We start from the raw sequence: 25,908 nt of genomic DNA on the forward strand, positions 1-25,908 counted from the left end.
TTTTATTCAAAATTTCAATATGTTGTTTTAGGGATAGTCAATAGGTCTTCTTTTCCACAATCCGTCCTCTTTTTTTGTTTTGAGTGTAAGGCGACTAAACAGGGTCGATAAATAAAGGTCAACTGTTCACAAAGTACCCGTGATAATCGCCATATTATGGAACTGCCGCGGACGTTGACTAAAATAACAGTCAACCGGACGAACCGGATTTATGCTATCGGCGCGGGATTTAACCTTTTTTAGTCAACCAACCTGGCAATCAGTAATATGACCATATTTCCCCCAAATTTCCCTCTTATTGTAACTTGAAGAAAGTGTACTTCTTTTCGGATATTAAAATCTTAAAATATGTAGACCAGGGGTGGGCACCATACAGCCCGCGGGCCGGATCCGGCCCGCGAATGATTTTGTCCGGCCCGCGGACCGTTTTCCGTCTTATATGATAATGTGGCCCGTGGCTACAGTCTGCCGAGATTCCCCGCTACTTGCTTACTACGTCATATTTTAGTGACTGCATGTTATTTTATACATGTATGCGCATTGCGCAGCGTGCGAGTGGGGCTTGCGCGTAAGTTCGTCGAAGCGAGAAGACTTGCATGATCGGCATTTACGATGTACTCAACCCTAATATCGTTTGTAGTAATCATGGTGTTTGTAGACTACAATGGTCATTTACACCAGACCGATATTTCTAATTTTTGATTCTGTAACCGCCGACTGGTACCACGGCACGCTTGTAGGCTTTTGTAAGACACCGCTTATGCCAGGGGTCGTCAACTCAAAACGGGTCGCGGGCCACTTTTCAAATTCCGTAGATGCCGCGGTCCGTACGAATTCAATATCGAGATAAAATAGGCCACACACATGAACAACGACGCTATCTCATCACCTACTCATCCCTAATGAATTGATATCTTGGTAAATTTGGGGTACCGAACTTATCGAACGCCTTGGAATATTTATTAGGGTTTGCACCGTGTGTTGATTGATCAGAGCAGAGTGTCCTATATAGTGTGTACACAAGCAAATCTCACGGCTTACTGAAATTGGTCTTCGTCACACTTTCCCTTTGGTCAAAGGCAATTTCACGGTAATTTTTGACCGGCTTGCCGAGCATTAAATTTGATTAAACGGGTATCAATCGAAAGCTCCCGCGGTACTGATTGCGAAAATATAAATTCGATTCTGCTCGTGGTCCTGGAACCCCCCAAAATCAGCTTCGGATGTTGCATTGTAACGGAGTTTAGTATTGTGACGCAGCCATGCCGTCTGGGAGCAAGTGAGGAGCAGAGTAAACCGCAAGCGTATTGGCCCTTGATTGGGCATTGAGCATTCCCGCTCTCACTTTCGTGCGCGCTTGCTCCTGAGCTGCTCAGACGGCATGGCTGCGTCACAATACCAAACTCCGTTACAATGCAACATTCGAGGCTGATTTCGGGGGGTTCCAGGACCACTAGCAGAATAAAATTCATATTTTCGCATTCAGCACCGCGGTATAGCTTTCGATTTGTACCCGTTTTATCAAATTTAATGCTCGGCAAGTCGGTCAAAAACTACCATCAAATTGCCTTCGTTCAAATGGAAAGTGTGACGTAGACCAATTTCACTGAGCCGCGATATTTTCTTGTGTCCACACCATATAGGACACTATGATCAGAGAGAAGCAGACATGGTGGTGCCTGTATGATAATGCTGTTCTCAAATCCACATTATATCCTCGTCATTATCGGCGAGAAATGGCTTTGAAGTGTCATTGCTGTCGTTGAAATACATTTATTAAATACGATTTATTCCTTGTATACGCGGATAAATGGGCGAATAATGTATCGATTCAGCAATCCGGCCCGCCAAGTACTTAATTTTCCTATATCCGGCCCGCCGACTGGAGAAGTTGCCCGCCCCTGGTGTACATTATTATAGGCTATCACTTCATTGAAATGTAGGATTGGAATTAGCAAAATGACGTCACGTGACGTCATGAGGTTCGCGTTCGTTTCACACAGGACCTTTCAAAAAGGTTCGCGTTCACACAGAATCTTTCAAAAAGGTTCGCGTTCACACAGAACCTTTCAAAAAGGTTCGCGTTCACACGAACCTGAACCTTTCAGAGGTTCACACCATCGCTACTTATTATCATGCTATCCGCGTATTCGGGATCTTCCAAAAAGCCTAGAACGAAAGTGAAGTCGGCAACTCAGGAACCGTAAAGAATATCGGGCTATCGGATTTGACCAATGACAATAGATGTCAAATATCACCAATACGAAAAAACATTAGGGTCTACATCAGGGGCGGGCAACTTCTCGAGTCGGCGGGCCGGATATAGGAAAATTAAGTACTTGGCGGGCCGGATTGCTGAATCGATACATTATTCGCCCATTTATCCGCGTATACAAGGAATAAATCGTATTTAATAAATGTATTTCAACGACAGCAATGACACTTCAAAGCCATTTCTCGCCGATAATGACGAGGATATAATGTGGATTTGAGAACAGCATTATCATACAGGCACCGCCATGTCTGCTTCTCTCTGATCATAGTGTCCTATATGGTGTGGACACAAGAAAATATCGCGGCTCAGTGAAATTGGTCTACGTCACACTTTCTATTTGAACGAAGGCAATTTGATGGTAGTTTTTGACCGACTTGCCGAGCATTAAATTTGATAAAACGGGTACAAATCGAAAGCTATACCGCGGTGCTGAATGCAAAAATATGAATTTTATTCTGCTAGTGGTCCTGGAACCCCCCGAAATCAGCCTCGAATGTTGCATTGTAACGGAGTTTGGTATTGTGACGCAGCCATGCCGTCTGAGCAGCTCAGGAGCAAGCGCGCACGAGAGTGAGAGCGTGAATGCTCAATGCTCAATCAAGGGCCAATACGCTTGCGGTTTACTCTGCTCCTCACTTGCTCCCAGACGGCATGGCTGCGTCACAATACTAAACTCCGTTACAATGCAACATCCGAAGCTGATTTTGGGGGGTTCCAGGACCACGAGCAGAATCGAATTTATATTTTCGCAATCAGTACCGCGGTAGCTTTCGATTGATACCCGTTTAATCAAATTTAATGCTCGGCAAGCCGGTCAAAAATTACCGTGAAATTGCCTTTGACCAAAAGGAAAGTGTGACGAAGACCAATTTCAGTAAGCCGTGAGATTTGCTTGTGTACACACTATATAGGACACTCTGCTCTGATCAATCAACACACGGTGCAATCCCTAATAAATATTCCAAGGCGTTCGATAAGCCCGGTACCCCAAATTTACCAAGATATCAATTCATTAGGGCTGAGTAGGTGATGAGATAGCGTCGTTGTTCATCTGTGTGGCCTATTTTATTTCGATATTGAATTCGTACGGACCGCGGCATCTACGGAATTTGAAAAGTGGCCCGCGACCCGTTTTGAGTTGGCGACCCCTGGCATAAGCGGGGTCTTACAAAAGCCTACAAGCGTGCCGTGGTACCAGTCGGCGGTTACAGAATCAAAAATTAGAAATATCGGTCTGGTGTAAATGACCATTGTAGTCTACAAACACCATGATTACTACAAACGATATTAGGGTTGAGTACATCGTAAATGCCGATAATGCAAGTCTTCTCGCTTCGACGAACTTACGCGCAAGCCCCACTCGCACGCTGCGCAATGCGCATACATGTATAAAATAACATGCAGTCACTAAAATATGACGTAGTAAGCAAGTAGCGGGGAATCTCGGCAGACTGTAGCCACGGGCCACATTATCATATAAGACGGAAAACTGTCCGCGGGCCGCACAAAATCCCTTCGCGGGCCGGATCCGACCCGCGGGCCGTATGTTGCCCACCCCTGATGTACACGATACCTAATGACGACTAGGGCCACATAATGCCACAATGCTGAAGTTCATATTGACTTTTTTACCGTCGCTAAATGTATCAACTGGGGCAATCAAAAGCTATAATAATCCCATAAAATCAATATCTTCCGTCGCTTTGCCAAAAATTTCGAGGAGGACAGGCAATGGAATATAAGCTTACACCTTAGCAGTCCAGGCCAGACCTGATAATGTATTCGGCTATACTGAGTATTGCTACGTTGATATTAAGCAGAGTGTAAAACGGGTTTCTTGCTACCGATATTACCCCCTTGCAGTGTTGGGATGACTCGAGTCAGACTCGAGTCACCTTTTTCGTATGACTCGACTTGACTCACTTCGCTAAAATGACTTGACTTGACTTGACTCGGCGTATCAGAAATGTGGATTGACTCGTGACTCGGAGCAAAATTCACAAGTCAATTTCAAGTCATCAAGTAATCGGTGTCGATAAAAATAACTGTATCTTTAATGTGTTCTGATTGTTCGCGAGACGCTGGTGTAGCCCGTGTGATTCAATGATCGTGCGTTTGACTGAGCCTCCATTGTTCTCTCACAAATAAATTGACCGCAAACGAAGAGATCGAGGCTTACAGTTTACATTGTCGTAATCTAGTATGGTAAAGTAATTAATAGCCAAATGTCTATTTCTGTTCCTTAATTGTTCTTGCCTAAACCAAACCTCTTGTATTATTGAAATGGCGCAGGCTCGAATTGTATCATATCAATTTGTAAATGGGTAATGTATTGCATGTCATCAATTCGTTTTCTCTATTCTCTATTTTGGCTGGTAACTATAAACGGAGCTGAGGCTATACAATTACTTAGTTCTACGATATGTGAGCGATACATCGCCTACTTTGGAGTATATTTAATTTGATATTCGGTAATCGGTTCAAAATCAATGACCGATTAGTCTGTATTTCAGACAGCTAGCAAAATGCAATGACATTAGCATGCCTCGTACTTCGAAAAGGCAATTTGACTTTAACTGTGACTTGACTCGTGACTTGACTTGACTTGACTCGACTTGACTCGAGTCACCTCAAAAAAACGAGTGACTTGACTTGACTCGAGTCACCTTCGAAAATCGATTGACTTGACTTGACACGAGTCAAAATGTGCAATGACTCGAGATGACTCGTGACTCGAAGGTATAGTGACTTGATCCCAACACTGCCCCATTAACAAGTCATACAGAAGTAGCCAACACCCCAATCTCACGGATTTCGTTTTTATGATACAATAAACGTATGAAGTGAAGCTTGACCCCGTAAACCTGCTAGATGTTTTGCATCAGGCAACGATATCGATACCATTGATTGGTTGAATACAGACTTGATCAACTAGAAAATTTTCAGCTTTTTTGAATTGGATTAGAATTAGAAATAGAGCTACACAGTTTTTTTCCAAATTAGGTTTGAATTAGAGCTACACAAGTATTTCAAAATTAGATTAGAATTAGAATTAGAGCTACACAAGTTTTTCAAAATTAGATTAGAATTAGAATTAGAGCTACACAGTTTTTTTTCCGAATTAAATTAGAATTAGAATTACTGAATACGCATAAACTTGGAAATTGCATGAAATTGTGAATGGGAAAGAAGTACAGCAAAAATCAGTTCATATCAAATCATAGTGCATTTCCGTAACCATGAGAATGGTTAACGTTTATACACCAAGCTCGGCTCGCTTTGTATTACACCAGGGGTCGCCGCAATCGCGGCCGGCGATCTGATTTGTGATTTTGGAAGAGCGCGAAATAGAACATTTTGAAATGCTAAAATTGATTTCAGTTTCAAATTACTGTTGTTGTTTCAAAATAAGCTATTCGCCTGTGCCCAACAACACTATTCCACACTAGCTGAAACGGCTTCGGCGATGGCACCAGCATACCGTCGATAGAGAGTCAGCTGATATCAATAAAGATATTGCCTGGACGTGCCATAGGCCAGACACTGCCAAGACCGATAAATTGAGAAAACGGCATAGGTTGTCCCCACAAGAACAATAATCTATCAGCTAGTATCATGCCAGGCTATAGCGTAGGCTTACCATATTTTGGAAATCTAAAAAGAGGACACTTTTTCAGAAATTTGAAACTTGCCAAACCGGAGAAGAATTCTCAAAAACCGGTGAATTTTTACCACTTTGTGATCGGTTGACTAAAAAAAAAAAGGTCATCTTTTCCGCTCAGGACTCAAAATACCGTTTTTCTTTCCGTATTGCTGGGTGGATGACTAAAAAAAATACCCGCCGGAGCGTCCTTATGTGCTAATTTACGGCATATCACTCGCAATTTGCTCTAAATCTGACCTAAATTTTCAAAAAAGAGGACAAAATCTCAAAAAGGAGGACAAAAGGGCGTCCTCCGAGTACACTTTAAAAAAGTCAAAAAAGAGGACAAATCCTCTTAAAAGAGGACGTATGGTAACCCTACTATAGCCCCAATATATCGAAAGCGTTGTCGGGTATCGTACGCAACTCAGATCGAAATAAAATGACGTTTATGATCATGGTATTTCTTGTTGTATCTGTACTACTTTAATAAAATATTACTTCTTTTGAGGTAACCATGAGCATCGCCCATGTTAGTCAGCACAGCGTTGTACCAACGTAAAGGCGTATAAAGTATAAACTAGTTACTAGAATGTTGTTCACTGACTAAAAGCTACTATGCTATAGCAGGCTATAATTCGTCACAATCTACAACAACTGTCGGTGTGGCGATGACGGCTTGGCACTGGATTTTTCTGCACGAGACGGACATTCTTGTTAACTTGCTGCAAAATGTTTCAGCAACGAGGCATATTTTCAGGAAAACAATAAATTAGATTAGAAGTATAATTAGAGCATAGGAATATTTCACAGATTAGATTAAAATTATATTTCTGGCATTTTGCTCTAATTTAGAGAAATTAGACAACTAGAATTATCTAGTCCGACACTTTACTAGACAGGCTACATATCCCAAATTGGAAAACTGTATTATCTCACCTAGTGTTCGATACTTGTACTTTCCAATCTGTTAAATATAATCGTTGCTTAGGTAATTCCAACAGCATAGATTTGAAACCTTCACTGTCCCAATCGACACCGCTTGAAAGTATATAAAGGAATGCACAATGTACAATGTACATACACTAATTCAGTCACAGGATAGTTCAGGTCGAAATTAATAAGGCAAGTACAATGTTAGCGAAAAGAGAGCTAATCATACCCAAAGGGTCGAAAAGGGTGGTAGCATACACGATAACAGAATACATACCTGGCTATACGTTCCTACGTGCATGCATAATTTGGATTAAAATGTTTGACTCGATTTATATCGCGGTATAAGTTTGAGGTAGATTATGGTGTTGTGTGCCTTGGGTGTATAATCACACCCGTATATCTGGAGTGGTACGCGGATGGAAATATGCACTATTTTGTCTGAGAGTGTACGGGTCCATTGACTATGACTATGTCTACGTTTATTCTTACCGCAAGAAGCATTTGTTGGATAGTCTGAAGCGTTGACGATCCGGCAAATAGTTTGATTTCGGCCGTCAAACCTGTAGCATAATAATTTACCGAGTATTCTGAAGGTTACCCGCTACAGCAGCGGTTCCCAACGTGAGCGATATCGCCCACCAGCGGGCCATATTGAGAAACAAGGGGGCGGCAAATACCAAAGGGGGTGACTGGGGGACGCAAATGCTAAAACGTCCGGTGAGATATATTTCATTAACACGGCCAAAACATGCACGCGAAGACGGCTTATTCTGCATATGACGCGAAAGTTGACTAAAAAAAAGGTCAACTCAACGGAAAATAGACGCGGAAACCAATTCTCCGAGCAACTACTCGGAAAAGTGGCCTTTTTTAGTCAATTCACCAGCGATCAGAGTTAGATGAATAAATTTCCCGTATATATGTCCTCTTTTTCGAATCCGTAAATATTGGAGGGCGAAAATTTGTGTCGAGCTTGATAAGGGGACGATGAGTCGAAAAAGGTTGGGAATCACTATGCTACAGATTCACAATATCGACGAGATTGGTTTGGTTGTATCATATTGGGGAAGTTTGCATTTATGTCATACAACCTGAATAACACCGCCGACCTTCGCGGCCGTCACAATTAACTCAATGGTAAACATCCGCTGTCGAAGTCAGGTTTTTTGAATTGTGTTCCCACGGTCGTGGCGAGAATTACACTTAATCGACAAGGGTTCCATGGTGGCTGAGTAGAAATCATAAAATTTGTGAAAATGCGCCGTCTAACACGATGACATTGAAATAGTTTATTGGTGATTGCAAGGGGCATCTCATTTAGGGAATTTATGCCTGCCATAGCGATTTGAAATATATTGACTTTAATTTACAAAATATGCCAGCTAAAATTCACTATAGGGCTATGATATGCGAGATCATTATAACTATGACTGCGTATTTGTTCAAAATAAATTTAGAAGATACGATAATGAAAAGCAGCCTGATTGGTGACACTGCTGTTACAATGGAAGCACTTCGTTGCCAACCCCCTTTGATCTGCACAACATTATCACACAAACATCCCATCTATCAATCATCTATCAATCACACACAGCGAACCTAAATAATAAAACATAAATCACCAAGTCAAAACATACTCGCGGTTAATCATGACTGTATATTCGTTCGGATTGTTGGAGAAGCTCTTTGCTTTGACGGCATCGCATGAAGTATAGGTGTTAGTACAAAACTTTTCATCTGTCAAGTCGCGACAATCAAACTTGCAATCGCATAATTTATCTTCAACAATGACCTCGCCGGAAGTCATGCAACGGAAGCAACTGCTATTTGTGTCGCAGGGGAAATAATGAAAATCTGCAACAGGCGATACATAATTAGTATAGGACAAACGGGTGAATATAGCATAATCAAAGTACTTGAATTTGCATCTGCACAGGAGGCATTCATGTTGATCCCGTTGCTCCCATATGCGCCGTACATTTCTGAGATCACTGGGAATTCAAAATAGCATTGATCGGATTGATCATTACTTGTTATTATACTGCAGGATATTTTGTACCAGACTCATTCATTTTATTCTGGTAATTAACATGATAAGTGTGGCTGAAATAGAGTAGGTTATATGCGGGGGTGTGGCGTGCGTGCAATGTGTACGTATGATTGACGAACGCTTGATACACGAGTCCAGGAGACGAAAAGAACAACCAAAAACTATATAATATTCTCGCGGAGCAGTCATCATGACTCTACAACAGTAATATACAAGAAATCGACAAACCGATACCGATTCACCTCAAAGAACACGCTGCATTGAAAATTATTATTGATGTCTCCCAAAATATCTGTGTGTGTCTGCGGTTGTGCCTTACGCACGTCAGTTCAAATGGAGGAACATTGAAATAGAAGTGGATCGTGCTACAAGTCGGCAGCTACGGGATCATAATAAAGAATTTCGGCCTGATGTAAATGACCATTGTAGTCGAAAAACACCGTGAGTGCCACAAACAGCAACAACAATTAACATGTCAAAGCTAAACCATGATGTTGATTTATAGGTGTGTCATTTGTAGATGATTTAGTAAACTACCTTGATCCGTTAAATTTAATTCAAATATCAAGCATTGCGAATGATCCAACCTCTCATTCTTAAATCAATAATTTCACCGCAATACGTCATTTTCCTACTGGTTTCGGATTGATGCGGAAATAACGCACGCGTGTGTAGAACCACGTATTATAATGGCGCTTGCTAAAAAATGCTCATGCTCACTGGCACATGCTCACACTAATATTAGAATGCATCCTGATCGTGGAATCGTATTCTTCTACAATCGACTTTTCTCACATCTGATCACTTCCACTACGCATATAAAGTTCTATATGACAATAGCCTAGTATGGGACAGCTGAAAGTTCATTTGGCCGGTTATAAGGAATATACGCTCTACTCGTCCTTATGAATCCTTCACGCCTGCAAGCCTTGGAAGGTAGTATTAGAATCCTTATAACTCAGCGAGAGATTTTGTTTGCATTTAGCCGAGCCTATGATTCGCAGGCAGCGACGGCATCCAAAACCATTGCTGGTTAGGCCCTATCGGCTTCCAAGTCACAGCGGTTAGGAAGTTCACACAAAATGAGAGAAGGACATGCATGTGATCATTACTCATTGAACGATTGAAAGGGAAAAATATATTTGAGATATTTCTCGTCTGTAGTTACACAATTTCGGTCAGATTATGTTCAAAACTGGTAAGTCGCATTCACCACGCCCTATGCGAAAACGTTGAGGTCGATTCCTGTACAGCAAGACCGTTTTAAGATAAAAAAAAATGTTTATTATACCTTGATATCTGCAACGAGTCGATCAATAAAAAGATTCCACGTAATTCCACAATGATGCCCGTTGTATACGTCTACAACGGATTCAACAACCTTTACATACTAACTATGGTTACAGTATGCCAGAGCTCATCTATAGGATCTTTTGATAGATATGGCGTGGCGTCGCACACTTTGACAGTGCGATGTGGCGATTTTATTACTGAATTGAATACTAATAGAATAGACGCATTCTTTTCCTATGAATAGTTTCTTCATCCAACAACTATAATGCTATGAGCCGCGGCGTAACATACTCAACGCCTTCATTTAGGGAGCAGTAAATCTAAGGGGTAATGCTACTTAGTACTATAAGGCTGGAAGAAATTACAATAAAACCAACATTACGAGGCTACCGAGACATTGATATTAGCCTCACCTGCTTAAAACTGATCTGATCAAATATCCTTCAGAAAATATGCCAGCAACCAATGTAGACATCTTGTGACTAAATTCACGATTCTTCGTGTCAAAGAAACAGACGACAATATAGGACGCAAGTTATTCAATGCATGAGGATTCATTGTTCTTTTAACTAAAGCAAGTAGCGAATAAGCAAGCTCTGAACACTTAACGGTATATACCGGTACCAGCAGGCTGTTGTGTAAGCCTACGCCCAACTCTCGCCATGAATATAGTTGGGGAGCGGAAATTCAACGAGCTCATTGCAATACATCGTGTCATGGCTAAAGGTAATTAAGAGGTATCGTTGGATTGCTTAGGCATGTCTATTCGTTTTTCGACATGACAGGCACCGTAACATAAACTCCCAGTTTGCTATATCTTCCGTTTTAGGCGCGCTAGTCCGTTTCGGTTTATTTATGAGAATACCTACTACTTCTGCTATTGCTTTGACAACAACGATGATGAGCAATCACGGGCTCATAAACGCTGCAGATCTGTTGGTGACCGACGGATACGTATAACAGTCTGATTAAAGATGGGCAATGAGCCGAATCTATGTCGCGGATAGAGATTCTGGTACGAAGAGGGCCAAACCATCAAAATAAAGAGTTTTTATTCTTTACGAAAGGCCTGGTAACCAGTTAGCTTGGAGGAATACCTGTCGATAAGATGAGTCTCCTGCAACAGCACCACAGCACCACAGCATATCAGCATCAACATGCGTCAGGAAAGCTCTGGGACCTGCGTCGACTTGACCAGATTTGACAGTTGCCATAGTGAAGTCAACTATACTCACATCAGTAAAGGAAGTAACTGCGAACCATCTGAGATTCATAGGCGAGACAGCTACAGTTGCAAATTACATGGATTACAACCGGAAGGAAATGGTATGTTTACGCCTTACGCGTGATCACAACTATCGCATTTGCTGCAGCATGCCTGGTATCTATAAGCACCCCGAGGCCCGAAGGTTATAGGACCGATAGCGGAGGAGGGCGATTGTGGGGTCTGGTCCCGGACCGGCGATATGAGGAACGGACGCTTGCTGTGCCATATGACATCAAAAAACATGTGAACTAAGAGAAAAAGTATATAGCCATTCACCACTTTTCTCTTGTCGCTCGACGAAGGATGCTCTAACGCTGGGGCGTATATCGACGGCTTCGGAGTCAATAATACGATATCAAGGGGTTATTGCTGAAAGATCTACCAGGGTACAGTGAGGTCTAAGGTTAACTGTACTGTCGGTCGCTTTGTCAGATAGGTTGCCGGATTGGAGGGGATTTTGCACTTGCTGTTTAGCTTTACATGAAACTAGAAGATCGACTGAGCGACATGGGCGATGGACCCATATTCACCAATTAGTTCAGAAAGCGCTCTATGAATGACGGTTTCGTGATGACGCTTCATAGAAGCTACTGCAAACTAATATTTTCGACCCTTATAGTTTTATATAGTCTTGTTGGCTATCTTGTTATGATTTAAAATGACGAGGACAACATTGACGAATACACAAACATGGTAGGAATGTACATTGTACACTGTCTATTAGTGACACTGACGCGTATGAATTATAACCGGGAGTTCACTGTAGTATGGCAGGTAATTAATGACAGCACCCCAATGGATCTGAATTGTCGTTTTCTGCATTTTGTCGTGAATACAGAACTCATTTACTTATATACCGTATTGAAGTTGGTTGCTTTACATTGTAATTGCCGTTCACCCTATTTATCTCCTGTGTTGATTGTATTTAGTTCTTTCAATCCTTTAGTATTTAGCCTGTTACTCAATTGATGTTCCAACATACCACAGTCCGGCCTGCTTTCATTTTTTTTATATTTATTTATGACGCGAGAGTCGAATTGAATAATGCTTAATCAGTACTCCATCAACGCAGCTGACTGGATGATCCGCGGGAATCCCTAAGGATCGTATCGCTGCGGCATGTATTATATTTTTATTGTAATTTTATTCAATAAAACTGTCTGTCTGATACTTGAATTACCATGATCAATGATCACAGCGATATAGATAATCTAAACCTAACCCGAGCCCTGTGAGATTAACCAAGATTCTGAACTGTCGCATGTTCAGTGATGGTACCAGCAATACGATTGTTTGAGATCCAGCATATACACAACAGTCGTTGCAATATTCCAGCCATCAAATGCATGCAAATGATTACGAATGTACGATTCTCGGCAACACAGTTAAGACACCGACTCAACTGTTATACCACGTGATCATCAACTACATTATTCATGGCGATGCGAATTTCGAAGGTTCTGGTAATCGACGAATGCATCAACTATTGAACGTGCGTTTTATGTGCTGGGGTGGATAAAAATCGTCAAAGGCAAAATGACATAGTAAGATATTTTTTTCGTAGAATACAAAATACATCTAGATTAGACTACATGCGAACAGCATGAGCTATATAAATGAAAAGTGACAACGCCGACTCGGTCGTTTTCATTCGATATAAAATATCCCATTGGAAAGAAAGAAATCGTCCAAACGGATTAAATAAAACATCATGGTCTCATGAAATCCATTACGCAGGCACTTGGGATTCAAATGAATGTTCTAGCGTCCTGTCTCATCGGAAGTCATCGTACCATCGTGCCTGTTGATAGTCGCCATCGCAACATCATTGCTAACTGTAAATAAATGAATACCTTTTAATACATAATGATAACAGCCTATATGCGGTAAATGCCCAAAATTATTTCTTGCAAATCCGAATGATTTATGATACGAAAATGGATGTTGATAAATGTTACGGATAGGTATACACCTGGGGGAAATTATGATTCCTGGTGGGCCAAATGTAAAGCAGAAAATATACGGGCGGGCCGAGAGAAAAGCTTATAGATTGTGATTCGCGGCGTGCAATATTATTTCTAAATTGAAAGCAGTAAATTACATTGTTAGCACATGTTGCTAAGTGCATGCATTAACTTAGGCTGCATCCCTAGCTCTGTGTGGCTTGGTAGCAGGTCCACATCAGCCGAGCGTATATGTATTCACTGCGTGGTTTTTCTCATAATGCCTACTTAAATTATATTCCTAAATACGGAGACGTGTTCGGTACTCGCCATAACCTAAAAAGGCCGGTTCACGGCTGCCTTCATGAAACAAAGATGCGGTGCTACGAATCTTGTTGAAATGTCGGCCATCAGCCGCATCTTTCATCGTTTGACACGGTATCGTTTGTGAGTGAGGATAATTTGCCATATTGGCTTAATTTTGAACCCGGATTAGTTATGCGGCGTGCGTAGGTTACTCAAATACGGTAAATGAATAAACTGGACTTCAAAGTAGACTTAATTCCGGGTCAGTTTACACAGCAGCTTTGGTCCAAGGAGTTTTTTGCGGGAGCACAATGGCCACGTCTGGTATGCAGTGAACACCACGCTGAGTCAATCGCATAAGCACTGAGCAGTCGTTCTAATCGAAAAAGGCCCAGCGTGAAAGTGGAGGGATCTTCATGAAAATAAAACATATATCTGGGAAGATAAGATAAGCTGGAGTGCGAAATTGATAATGGAAAACGGGGGAAAATTGTGGAAATGGTCGGTCAACAACGAATATAGCAACAACGATCGATGCGTATAGACGCCGATATAAGATTGTGTTCAAAATGAAAATGAATATACCACAAACAAATCGAGACTATGATTTCATGCTATTTTTATACTATCACCTCTACAGCTAAAAATAGCGATTAAAATTGCATTATTTTTGTGCAGAAGCGTGCTCGAGAGAATCTTTTAAGATGCTACTTGTATTCAAGAGCTTCTTGGAGGTACATAACTTCAATATACAATTGAATAGTATATTCACATTGAAATGAACCCGAATATTTTCGGCTTACACTCGTCAGGGGTACTCGTCAGCAACTAGTAGAGAAATGGAAAGAACATTGTATATCAACAATCGTATCACAAAGTCCAAAATATTTGGGTTCATTTCAATATGAATATATCATTCAGTTGTATACTTGTATTCAATAAGTAATATCCGCTGTACTTGTACTCCCGTAAAATTTTACTGACACGAATTCACCAAGAGTCATCCACAGCTGCCTATGAGCTGCATAAAGCCGACTCGATTACAAGTATTCGAAATGTCGCCTTCAACTCAAACACTGTGGCCGAGGGTGCCCAATCTACACATACCCATCCCAGCAAAATAAATCTGCGTGCATTGGTTGTTTACTCAAAAAGCTAACCCATTGATCCGACAGTTAAAATACTTCATTTAAGCTTTGTGCAACTTCCGATTCAGAACGACGTCGATGTAGTCCTTTTGTCATTTACGTCAAATATTCTTGTGTGTTTCAGGTGTATTTTAAAGCCCGTATTGGGAGCTGAGCCGGAAAATTGGGACTTTTTCTTTTAGTCAACCGACCACGAAGTGAGAAAAATTAACCATTTTTTCAGGATTTTCCTCCGGTTTTGCACGTCTGAAAAATTTGAAAAGGTCTCCTCTTTTCAGATTTCGAAAATATGATAATCCTATGCAGAGCACATATGATAGAGAACACACATAGCACTGAAATATCATTATATGTCTGACACGGCAGTATTCACCCACCCACCCAATGTGCTTCGGGTAGTTTTCCGTCTCCAGAAGCCGACGAACTTCCGGTAAAGATATTCCGGTGCCGCCGAGTAAATGAACGGATTCACGGCGCTGTTGATTTGCAGGACTAATGTCACGGTGATTATGCTCAAAATATCTGTGTCGAAGAGATCTGTTTCTATAAATGCGTTGGCTATGCCGATTGTGGATAGAGGTATCCAACACGCGCAGTCAGTTGCTAGAATTAAGAAGATCCTTTTCTTGAGTCTCCGAGACTCCTCATCCGCTAGTGTTGTTATTCTCGTTTGACTTGCCACTTGTTTCCTAATGCATATGAAATGCTCGGAATTAAATATGCAGCATGAAAGACATATGGAGTTAGCATATGTGTAGTAATGACTGTCAATGGAAACAAAATGTCAAATTTCTATCAGTTAGATACAGAGGGGATCAAGGAACTAGGTATAGTCAAGAAAGGTACTCAAGCAGAGATAGAAGTAGCGACGAAAAAAAACGACTCAAGTACGAGTAGAAGTAGTACTTTTAAAAATCACCTAATACTCTTTCAAGTATGAAGTAGTACTGACTGGCTTTAAATCTACTCAAGTAAGTAAGTATAGTCCGTTCGCATGGACTATCAAAAGCTCCGAATTTAGTTATACGGAAGGTGCAGAAAGCGTGAAGTCATATCGATGCAGTCGAGGGGGTATAACTTTCCGATAGCATTTGTATTCGACAGCATCATGGGATGCAAATTATAGTTTTGCTATGGAAAAGCAATTATAATATTATGTTGACTCGAATACCCCGTTACAAAAAATGCGATGGTATGGTGCCCTCCCCTGTATAATGGGGCACGTAGTTAAGATCGATGGTTCTCAAACTGGGGGCGTGAAAGCATCTGTAGGGGTCGCGAAGCTGCGGTCGGATAAATTAAATTCCACGCTCGGCACAATTTACCTATACCATTCATAGTTATTGCTCTGTGTATAGTCTCAATTTCATATCGGAGAATTCTCTCATTAACAGTAATAACCATCCATGCCATGAAACTATCCGTTGGGATTGTCAGCATGGGTGTATATTATGATATGACGATAAGGCGTGGGGGAGGGTGCGAAATTTGTCACTGTCATAAAGGGGGGCGTGTCTAAAAAAGTTTGAGAAGCTCCACACCGGTCAGCGCCCCCCAAATATTGGGAACCGAAAAATGGATACACAAACTGGGATCACTGGTGAGTTGACTAATAAAAAAATGTGAACTTTTCGGCTCGACCTCGAAATCACACTTTTAGAGCTAAATTTTCGTGAGTTGGCTAAAAAAGTCATTTTTCCAACTTGACTCCAATCAGGACCGTAAAAGCACTTCGTCAGCCCCCCCCCAAAAACCCAGACCGCCTCAGACAGCGGGCTTTCTGTCGCTACATATCAGCTATACCCTATTCGATGTACTGTTTGGTGAGTCACCGTATTGCGCCGGAACGCGCGAAGCGCTACAAATTTACATAAATCATGTTTGAATCGGTCAATATGGTCGGGAATTGCATATCTATCGCTATCAATTTTTTATCCTATCTCTGCTCACGTAATAAAATTTTCTGGTAGAGCTTAGAGGGGATTGTTGGAAAAGGTAGGACCCCTAAATAATAATTAAACATCTTCGGGCAGACCCGTTGTTATATTGACTTCATTGCATGATGCTTTTTCGTGACCTCCTACATCTGCTACGTCAAAATAAATGGAAATCGCCAAAACCCTGGGGGGCGATATCGCCCACGTTGGGAACCACTGGTTTAGACGAAGAGCAATACGGAGAATTTCAATTGGATGTGGCAAACACAAGTTGCGATTAGTATACATCAGACATGGGGTGATTACTTTATGAATGTAATCGATTCCGATTCCGATTACTTCCGTGTCACGCGATTACGATTACGATTACGATTACAGCAAAATCCGGAAGTAGTCGATTACGATTACGATTACATTGGAAAAGTAATCACGATTACATTTATATTGCTTCTTGAAACTAATATTAGAAGATATTGGTAGACAATATAATGATTGCGATGAAAAGGCGTAATGAGATAACAAACTTTATTTATAGATAATACATCATTTGCTTGTTACGTCAGAATATACCGAATGTCCAACTTTATAGGGGACGATTTATCGCACCCACCTATTCGCTCTCTTGCCAGGTCCATAACTTAACTACCGCACCCCAAACTCCCTAGTCGGGTGGGGAGCAGGGTTGTAATGACTGGAGTCGCGATTTTGGTTACTCGACTCTACTCGAGTCATTTTTTCAAATGCGTAAAATGATTCGACTCGAGTTAATTTTTTCATTGACACGACTTTTACTCGAGTCATTGTGCGTGACTCGAACCAAGTCATGCGACTCATCGAGACTCGGGCAGCCAAGGCAGACATTTCATTGTAACTTGGAAGAATAGTTCTGGTAACACAATATTGATATTTCGTCTATCAGTTCTGTTACTTGGAAAATTGGGCCACAAAGTGTTAAGACTGAGGGAAATTACTATATTATGAATGCGAGTCTTGTATATTACCCCAGCAGAGTAGAAAAAGTGGGTTGAACAGAAGTAAACTGAACAGTGAAACTATAATGACTCGGTGGTGAATTGAAAATGACTCGATTTGACTCAAGTCAAAACTAAAATAAGTGAGATTGCCTGGTGACTCGGAACCTTGCAACTGGGTTACAACCCTCGTGGGGAGCGAAAGATTTTCGAGAAATTTAATTAACTTGAGAAAATTTTCTTCGAGCATCGCAACTTAATGTCTCTTAATTGCTTGATTTTCAAATTCAAACGTCACTTCCTCAAGAATGAAAGGATGACCAAGTTATAGGAATAGGCATTTCGGCGCCACACCAAAAGACATGCAAGTTCGGTCAACATGCGACTCCACGAGGTGTGCTACCAAAGTAAGAACTAGGCTGAAGCTTTGAGTATATGTCCATTGTCAATAGCCGTGCTGAATGGACGTAGCGAATAGCCCTGCCATTTCAATCTGAGTCCCACTATACAAATGCCACCGGGGGCCCCCAGCTCTACCGGTAAATCTGACCATCGGGCGTTGAGAGGATTAAAAATGAATAGATATATAATGTAAATACCAATATTTTATCGAAATCCAGTGTTCGACCTGAAAATTGAACACCTTATGGGGCCCAAGACTATCGTTTGGAGTTGGGGTACGACTTGCTGTTTGGGTCCTGATTCTAGCTACACCTATAACCAGGGTTGCCATACCATCCTTATTTCTAAGATTTGTCCTTATTTTGAAAGGCCGTGTCTTAGAAAACTCAACTGTCCTTATTTTTAAGAAATGTCCTTATTTTCGTCTGGTGCCCTTTTTGTCTTATTATCAACAACTACTACTACAGAACTTTCATCGTTTTCGCCCGGTATCCGTGATGCATAATATTATAAAATTATATTTTTGCGTCGTAATTTTATGACACCGTGAATGAACGGAACTCCCGTGGTGTACACACCACATGATTTGACTTCTAAGTGGTGAGATAGCTATGGCAGCAGTGAGTGGTATAGCAGTTTTGGCTGTAGGCCTATACCAAGCTTTCGCAGCGGACGTCGTTTTAGCGGTAAACAGCAGTACCAGGTTTTCTGCTGTTTAGTCTACTACATAATAAGCTGTGGGGAAGGCAGCCTTTATTGCGTTATGCAAAACGGAGCAGTGCAGTCGACACTTGGGTTAAAAAGCAGTAAAGCTATAAATCATCGATAATTATATCATATTGCACAAATAGTTTTAGCTGCTAATAGGGCTAAATCTGATTAGTTATAATGAACAAGCGTAAAAGCGTTATTCGTGACGATTATGAGAAAGATTTCAAAAGTATCAAACGAAGCTTGACGGGCAAGTGTTTCGCACATTGCAATATCTGCAATTGTGACATTAACCTGGAAGCCACATAAGTAATACCGCTTTTTCAACCAACACATGTACAAAACGCTTTTATAGCAGTGACGTCTAAATATCTGACATTTGTGCTGTCAATAAACCTGGTATAATATCTCCTTGTTCACGAATGTTCAGTTTATGTCATAGGCATTGTGCAAATATAAAGTAATCGTTCATGCACAAAGAAATCGATTAGATATGCGAAGTAGTCGATTACGATTACGATTACTTCAGTATTTTTTCGAATGTAATCGATTGCGATTACGATTACTTGAAAATGCTGTAATCGTCGTAATCGATTACGATTACTAATCGTGATTACCCCATGTCTGGTATACATTAATAAAAATATGGCGGATAGTAAAAATGCCATATAGGCCTACTGTAATTTCAATTCCGGAGGATAGAGGTAACACTACATCAAGATTTTTTTTTCCAGAAAAAAGAACTAAAATTATTTAGAAGAACTCAAAGTGATGATACTGGGAATTAAAAGAGAAAATACGAATACTATTTCTAAAAAACGGAAATATATTTCATGTCTTTTGTCCAGAAAGCTTCAACTGTGGTTTGCTAAAACACTAAACAGGTCTACCGATCAAAATAGTCAGAGACGACTTTTCCAGATTAGGACACGCCTTGCGCAGCTAGATTACGACACGAAAGGTAGGTGTTAGATTGCGAAACGGTAGTTCCAAATGTTTTGATGAGCCATATTAGTATGATGATACATGTTATATGGGCGACAATGTTGTAAGAACGGAGTCACGGATCCCGCTACCAAAATCATCTTCACCGATACCTTCGTGACAACATTCGTGTCACTCCATACCTACTTTGCGCGAAGTGCGACGAAAATGACGGGCTTTAATTAACTTTTGTGAAAATTTAATTGTTGTTGCTACTTCGTGAAAACAGCGATGGAATTTTTCAGCCTCTCCCCCTGATTGAAGAAAAATAATACTTTTACTTGACAAACTGAAAACTGCGAAAAGTAGTAAATAAATGATAACATATTGCGAAGTAGAATTAGTAGTAGCAGGAGTATAAGTAGGATTAGCGGAAAGCTAGATTTACTCGAGTAAGTACTGCTAGTAGTGGAAAAATACTTGGGTTCTGCGAAAAAGTAGAAGTGCTGCATTACTGACCAATATCTATTTTCTCCCGGAACAGGACAAAATCGACACCACAGTTTTGGGTTTTCATACCAAACTTAACTGACCAGTTCATGTAGATCGAAAGGTATCCAACCACCATCAAAACGAAAAGTGTTGCATTGAGTGCGAATATGGCCACGGTGAATGGCGCTGATTTCGCTCTCTTAGCCGGGTAGAAATTGGGCATACAAAGCTCACGCCCGTGATAATATCCAAACGGAATCGAAGTGCTGACGTTTAACACTTTGCTCATGTAGTGACGAAGCGTGGCCCATTTTCCAGATGGCCTGTAGTTAACAGGGGTGCATAGTTACCGGTTAAAATTGCATTATGTAAGACTAAATATTATGGTCAGAATGGACATGTACTGAATGGATATGTGCGTTGAACCAAGTGTGCCATTCTCTATTGTTCTCGGTAACAAATGTACGGAAATGCGACGACATAGAGCAGTAGTTTGCAACTTCGCGATCGGTTGTCTATCATCTGGGGGTCGCCAAGGTGCTCGTCTTTTTTCAGTAATTTTTTAAACATATTTTAGGGTGGACGCGAAATATTCTCAAATCGGAAATTAGGTTGTGACGATAAAAAAAACATTTTCGGTTTAGAAAAGGACCAAATCTCAACTTCTGCAAATATCAATAGTAGAATAATAGATTTGGAATTGACATATAAGATGAACCAAGTGTATATTGTTTTCGCTTTTTATAACAGTTACTGTCATTACAAGCGTCCAATATAAAAGTAAACACGTCGTTCAGACGGTTGCCCGACATATGAGCAATGAGAATGCGGCACAATGGAAAACGGCAGTTGTGCATGGTACACTTTACCATGCATCACTTCAGCATGTGATTTTATAACCCCAAAACTAACCTATAACCCTGAAATTGACCCCCATATACATCCTAGCTCCAAGCCTTATCCTAACCCAGTGGTGTCAAACATACGGCCCGCCAGACGATTTCATCCGGCCCGCGAAGCAATTCTGAGTAGATTTAAAAATTCTTATATTTTCCAGCATATTTGTTACAAATGTTGAGTTTTTTTGCAGGAAATACCATAGGTCATACCGTGAATTGTCAACACTTTTATAAAACGATTGAAGCGAAGTGTTGATTTCGTCCACTTGGCTGTAATGTATCATATTTAGCAAAGGTTTTTCCGTTTGCCTGCAACCAAAATAAAAACAATTTGTTCTGGTGTTATAGTCTGCGTGAAAGCTCATAATGTCGTGCGTGCGTGGTAAATACATATACAAAATGTGAGCTATGACACACAGGAAAACCATGATATTATAGATATAGTCGAATACTGTAATACATTTCCCTATATTACGTCTAACAATTGTAATACGCACTCATAATTTCAACCTTTGCAAGGTAGAAGGTTATAGTTACGAGTATCGATAGTAAAAAAACGTCTAAGGCTCAGGTTCGTGAGAACGCGAACGTGAACCTATGTCGTCACGTGACCTCATAATTCCAACTCTACATTTCAGTGAAGTGATGTACACGACACCTAGCGACGACTCGGGCCACATTATGCTACAATGCTGAAGTGCATGTTGAGTTTTTAAAGGTCACCAAATGTATCAACTGTAGCAATCAATTGCCATAATAATCCCATAAAATTAATATCTTCCGTCGCTTTGCCAACAAATTCGACAAGGACTTGCACCGGAATATAAGGCCTAGGCCATACCGGACAATGTATTCGGCTACTGACTATTGCTACATTGATATTGAGCAGAGTGTAGAACGGGTTTCTATACTAGTATACTTGCTACCGAAATTACCCCATAAACAAGTGATACAGTAGCCAATACCTCAATCGCTCGGATGTGGTTTTTATGATACAATAAACATATCAAATCAAGATAGATCCCGTATACGCCTGCTAGATTTTTTACATATATAGACAACGATGTATTCTTTATACCAATTTCATTTACTGGTTGAATAAGCATCATTCGCTGACTACCTACATGTAGTGTATTTCGTTCTTGATGCTGTGTGATTGTGGGTCAAGCTTATAGGATATAGTCACTAAATATACACAAACGGAAGGCTGAATATTCTGAGCAAACTTTCGTATCCAAGCAAGTAAAATTGTTTCGATTGAAAAGGTGCTAGTTTAGTGTTCATTTTTCTATGTTGCTAGCGCCATGCATAAAGTGGTCCGAAGCAAAAATGCAAAGAATGTCAACCAAATATGTTATTTTTGTTAAATGTAGGGCAAGTTCGACTGGGATACAGTAAATCAGCACTGAAGTAACGCTCCGGCGGCTATTTCGAGAGCTGAGTCGGATAGTTGACCTTTTTAATTTTATTTTAGTCAGCTGACTACGAAGTGGGAAAAAGGTAGCATATTTTCAAGATTTGCCTCCGGGATCTTAAGTTTGAAAATTTTGAAAAAGTGACCTCCTTTCCGGATTTCAAAATATGGTAACCCTATTATATTGACGTGAAAAAGAGTAACATATGAAAAAGGTTCACACACAGAACGCGAACGCGAACCTCACGTTCACACCATCCCTAGTTACGAGTTAAATCAGACACACATGTCGAGGAAAGTGTACTTACGTAAGGTATAACAGGAAGATGTCTTCAAAATAAGGTATCAATGGAATAATTCCAACGAAAATAGATAAAATCCATGAAACGAAAAGTGCAATCACGGAATAGTTCAATGGTAATCGAGAAAACGGTCTGTAATGACAGATTTTTGGTAAATAGAAGGAACTGTTGATTGATTCAGTAATTCGTAATTCTCTGTGAAGATTTCATTGTAATTGTAGTATGTGTTCTCTTCTGTCGATATATGATTAAATGATCAATTCATGAAACGTGTATACATTTACATCAAGATTTATCCGTACGACGGAAATTCCTCACAACTTCAAGATAATATATCTGTTGGTGGCACTGTTGCAACCGGCTAATTATAGTTCTGTTTGTTCGTCCAGACTTTTTCATGTTTGTTGTGATTGTAATCTTTATTACGGTTGACACGGTAACCAGTTATCTTTATACAATACACACATGAATGTACGGAATATATATACACAATGCATCAATCACCCCTAGCAAACGAGACATTCACTCATAGATTTATGGAATGACTGCCAATTACAGAAAATGTATGAAAACAATTATTACAATTATAAAAGTTGAATGCGCAATCAAGTTCATAAGATGACATATTCGGTACAGTTTTACGCTTAAAAGTGATCACAAATTTATAAAGTAACATACACATAAACAATATACATATATAAAATCAGTGCACACTGCACACGAACAATGCCGCCTCTGACGCTGAGCATCACTCAAAAATTATAAATGAACAATCACGAAAATTTATCTAGCTAGAATCTAGTTTTCAAATGCAACAAATTAAGTCAGTCGTTCCCAACCCGGGGTCCACGGACCCCTTGGGGACCCATGAGAAAGCATTTGGGGGTCCATGATCTCCTTCATTCAATTTTTCGAAAAAAAAGTAACTTATTACTTTCATTATTCTCTTTAAATGCACATGTGTCATGGGTCAAGCTCAAGCACACAAGGATAAACTGTACATGAATGAATTAAAATAAATTGATGCTGCTTCCTACACTTTACATTGACCTTACACTTCATCTACCACATCTACATCTACCACATGGCATGTCAATTAGAGTCACATTGCCTCATTTATTGCGTAATAAAGAGCACGCGGCTTAGGTCAGCAAATGCAACACCAGCCGTTTATTCAAATTTGCTTATAGTGAAAAAATTTCTGAATGATATAGTTTGGTCACCTTTTTCAAATTTATATGCTTGAGGAAAACCGCTTGCGGTTCGTGACAACAAAGAGGTTGGGAACCACTGGAAGTCGACAAAAAGCATCAAAACAGTATATTTGTTCTTTTAAGTTTCTTTTAACAATATAATTGTGGGTGATATTCGATATTCATAGTTACGTAACAAACCTACAGATCTACAATTAGCCGTTTTGGGCACAGAACTTCGGAGTAACGCGAAACAACAACTTGATATTGGTGATCTATTTAAAAGCCTTTCGACTGACTCTCATCAGTAGCGAACTTCAGTAATAGGGTGAATCAAATTCAAAATGTAGGAACTATTTTATCTGTATGGCGTAATAATAACAAAAACAAACAACTAGTAGTCAGGCAAGATGCGCATATTCTTCATGACGAAATCTCTGATGCCTGCATATGCAGCAGGCCTACGTCTTACCTGAAAATACCGTAAACCCTTGACAATGTTATCAGAAACAGAGTGAAAACTGATTGTTCCGATCCAATTATCAATATGCTGCTAACCACATCACATGGAATTCTCCATTTTCCTAATTCTTTAAGCGGTACGTTTTTTTCGATGGCAAGATGCATGAGCATTGTGCTACTGGCAAGAACTGAGATCTGCAAGAGAAAAGACCTCATGATAGACTTCCGTTGCAACGAGATATCTTGGACACTTTCATTTCATCTTGAAGGTTCTTGTTGTTATTGGTTATGATCACTTAATGGTTTTGGAAGCCATATTCACCATAAGTATTTATGCCCTCATAGAGTAGCATGAGCATGAAATAAATGAGCCCGCCTGTTCGGAATTATGAGAGAACGGAATATTCGGCCTTCATCGTTTGAGGCCGTGGGAGTGCCACCGCAGTTACCGCTCCACGAAACACTAAAAGTCGCATGAAGTTTAGGTCGACGTCGAAGGAGCCGTATTTAGCATAATTTTTCAATTGTAAATGCCAATCCACTGTGTCGTCACGGGTAGGTAAAACAACAACAATAGTAAACATCTTTTAAACGAGGGCAATATTTTAAACGTGTTTGTTTGAAATTGATTTTTGTTTCAAATGAAACTCTAGCTAAAGTGGTGAGGTCTGCGGCGATGGTCCAGATAAACACAATGTGGGCGATTTTGAGAAAGAAAGGAGCGAAAATGCCAAAGGGGGCGACATCGGGGCGATGGGGGGGGGGAGAAAATTTTAGAACGTCATGTGAGATATATCTAATTGACACGGCCAAAAATACACGGGAAGACGGCTTGTTCTTCAAATGACCCGAAAGTTGACTGAAAAAAGTCATAACTAGGGCATTTTTTTGACATGTCAAAATTGTATACAACTCAGAATTTTTTTGCCTCCTGCATTTCGTTTGTATCGTAAATGCTTGCAGTGTCCGTCAACTTATCATACGGCATTTTACAGCTTTTAGCCTATACTTCAGCCTTCCGTTGTAGAAGGCGCACTGCCCGCTCATTGTGAATCATAAACGGCCAAATGAAACAAATAGATCGACATGGTGTTATGCTGAACGTGCCGCAATATCCCAACTGAAGAAAAACTGCGTGGGCATGGGCATTGGTTCTTATATCAAGAAGCGCATGATGAAAAATTGTGATGTAGACATTGTCAGAATGAAGCAAGACGCTGTGTCGCCAGAAGTGTACGCACAACTTCTTTGTTGCCAGCCAACAACAGTTGCTGTTGAACGTTCTTTCTCCATTCTTCGTCCAAAGCAAATTTTAATTATTTCTACCATAATATGTGATG

At 40.4% G+C, this 25,908-nt stretch overlaps 2 protein-coding genes across 4 annotated transcripts in view; both read right to left on the bottom strand.

Annotated features, from left to right (window-relative positions):
* LOC145455895 (neuropeptide Y receptor type 6-like) overlaps positions 1-10,588 on the bottom strand; it is a 35,544-nt gene extending 24,956 nt beyond the window's left edge. The window contains exons 1-5 of the mRNA XM_080333923.1: positions 10,196-10,588; positions 8,771-8,845; positions 8,492-8,708; positions 7,344-7,414; positions 6,858-6,885 (exon numbers count right to left, since the gene is read on the bottom strand). Of these exons, the coding sequence (XP_080190049.1) occupies positions 6,858-6,885; positions 7,344-7,414; positions 8,492-8,708; positions 8,771-8,834 (380 nt within the window). The 5' untranslated portion in view covers positions 8,835-8,845; positions 10,196-10,588. The remainder of the gene's footprint in view (positions 1-6,857; positions 6,886-7,343; positions 7,415-8,491; positions 8,709-8,770; positions 8,846-10,195) is intronic.
* Positions 10,589-12,772: 2,184 nt separating this feature from the next.
* The window catches only part of LOC145455894 (G-protein coupled receptor GRL101-like), a 70,946-nt gene continuing 57,810 nt past the window's right edge, over positions 12,773-25,908 (bottom strand). The window contains exons 8-13 of one of the 3 annotated variants that reach the window (XM_080333921.1): positions 24,579-24,763; positions 22,920-23,045; positions 21,408-21,506; positions 20,400-20,621; positions 15,243-15,550; positions 12,773-13,299 (exon numbers count right to left, since the gene is read on the bottom strand). In XM_080333921.1, coding sequence (XP_080190047.1) covers positions 13,226-13,299; positions 15,243-15,550; positions 20,400-20,621; positions 21,408-21,506; positions 22,920-23,045; positions 24,579-24,763 — 1,014 coding nt within the window. In that variant the 3' untranslated portion in view covers positions 12,773-13,225. The remainder of the gene's footprint in view (positions 13,300-15,242; positions 15,551-20,399; positions 20,622-21,407; positions 21,507-22,919; positions 23,046-24,578; positions 24,764-25,908) is intronic. The other 2 variants (XM_080333920.1, XM_080333922.1) reach the window with 2 other exon arrangements.

This window comes from Botryllus schlosseri, chromosome 14 (assembly GCF_051294905.1).
Source record: "Botryllus schlosseri isolate E-star chromosome 14, Bs_hap1, whole genome shotgun sequence".
In the NCBI taxonomy this organism is placed as follows: domain Eukaryota; kingdom Metazoa; phylum Chordata; class Ascidiacea; order Stolidobranchia; family Styelidae; genus Botryllus; species Botryllus schlosseri.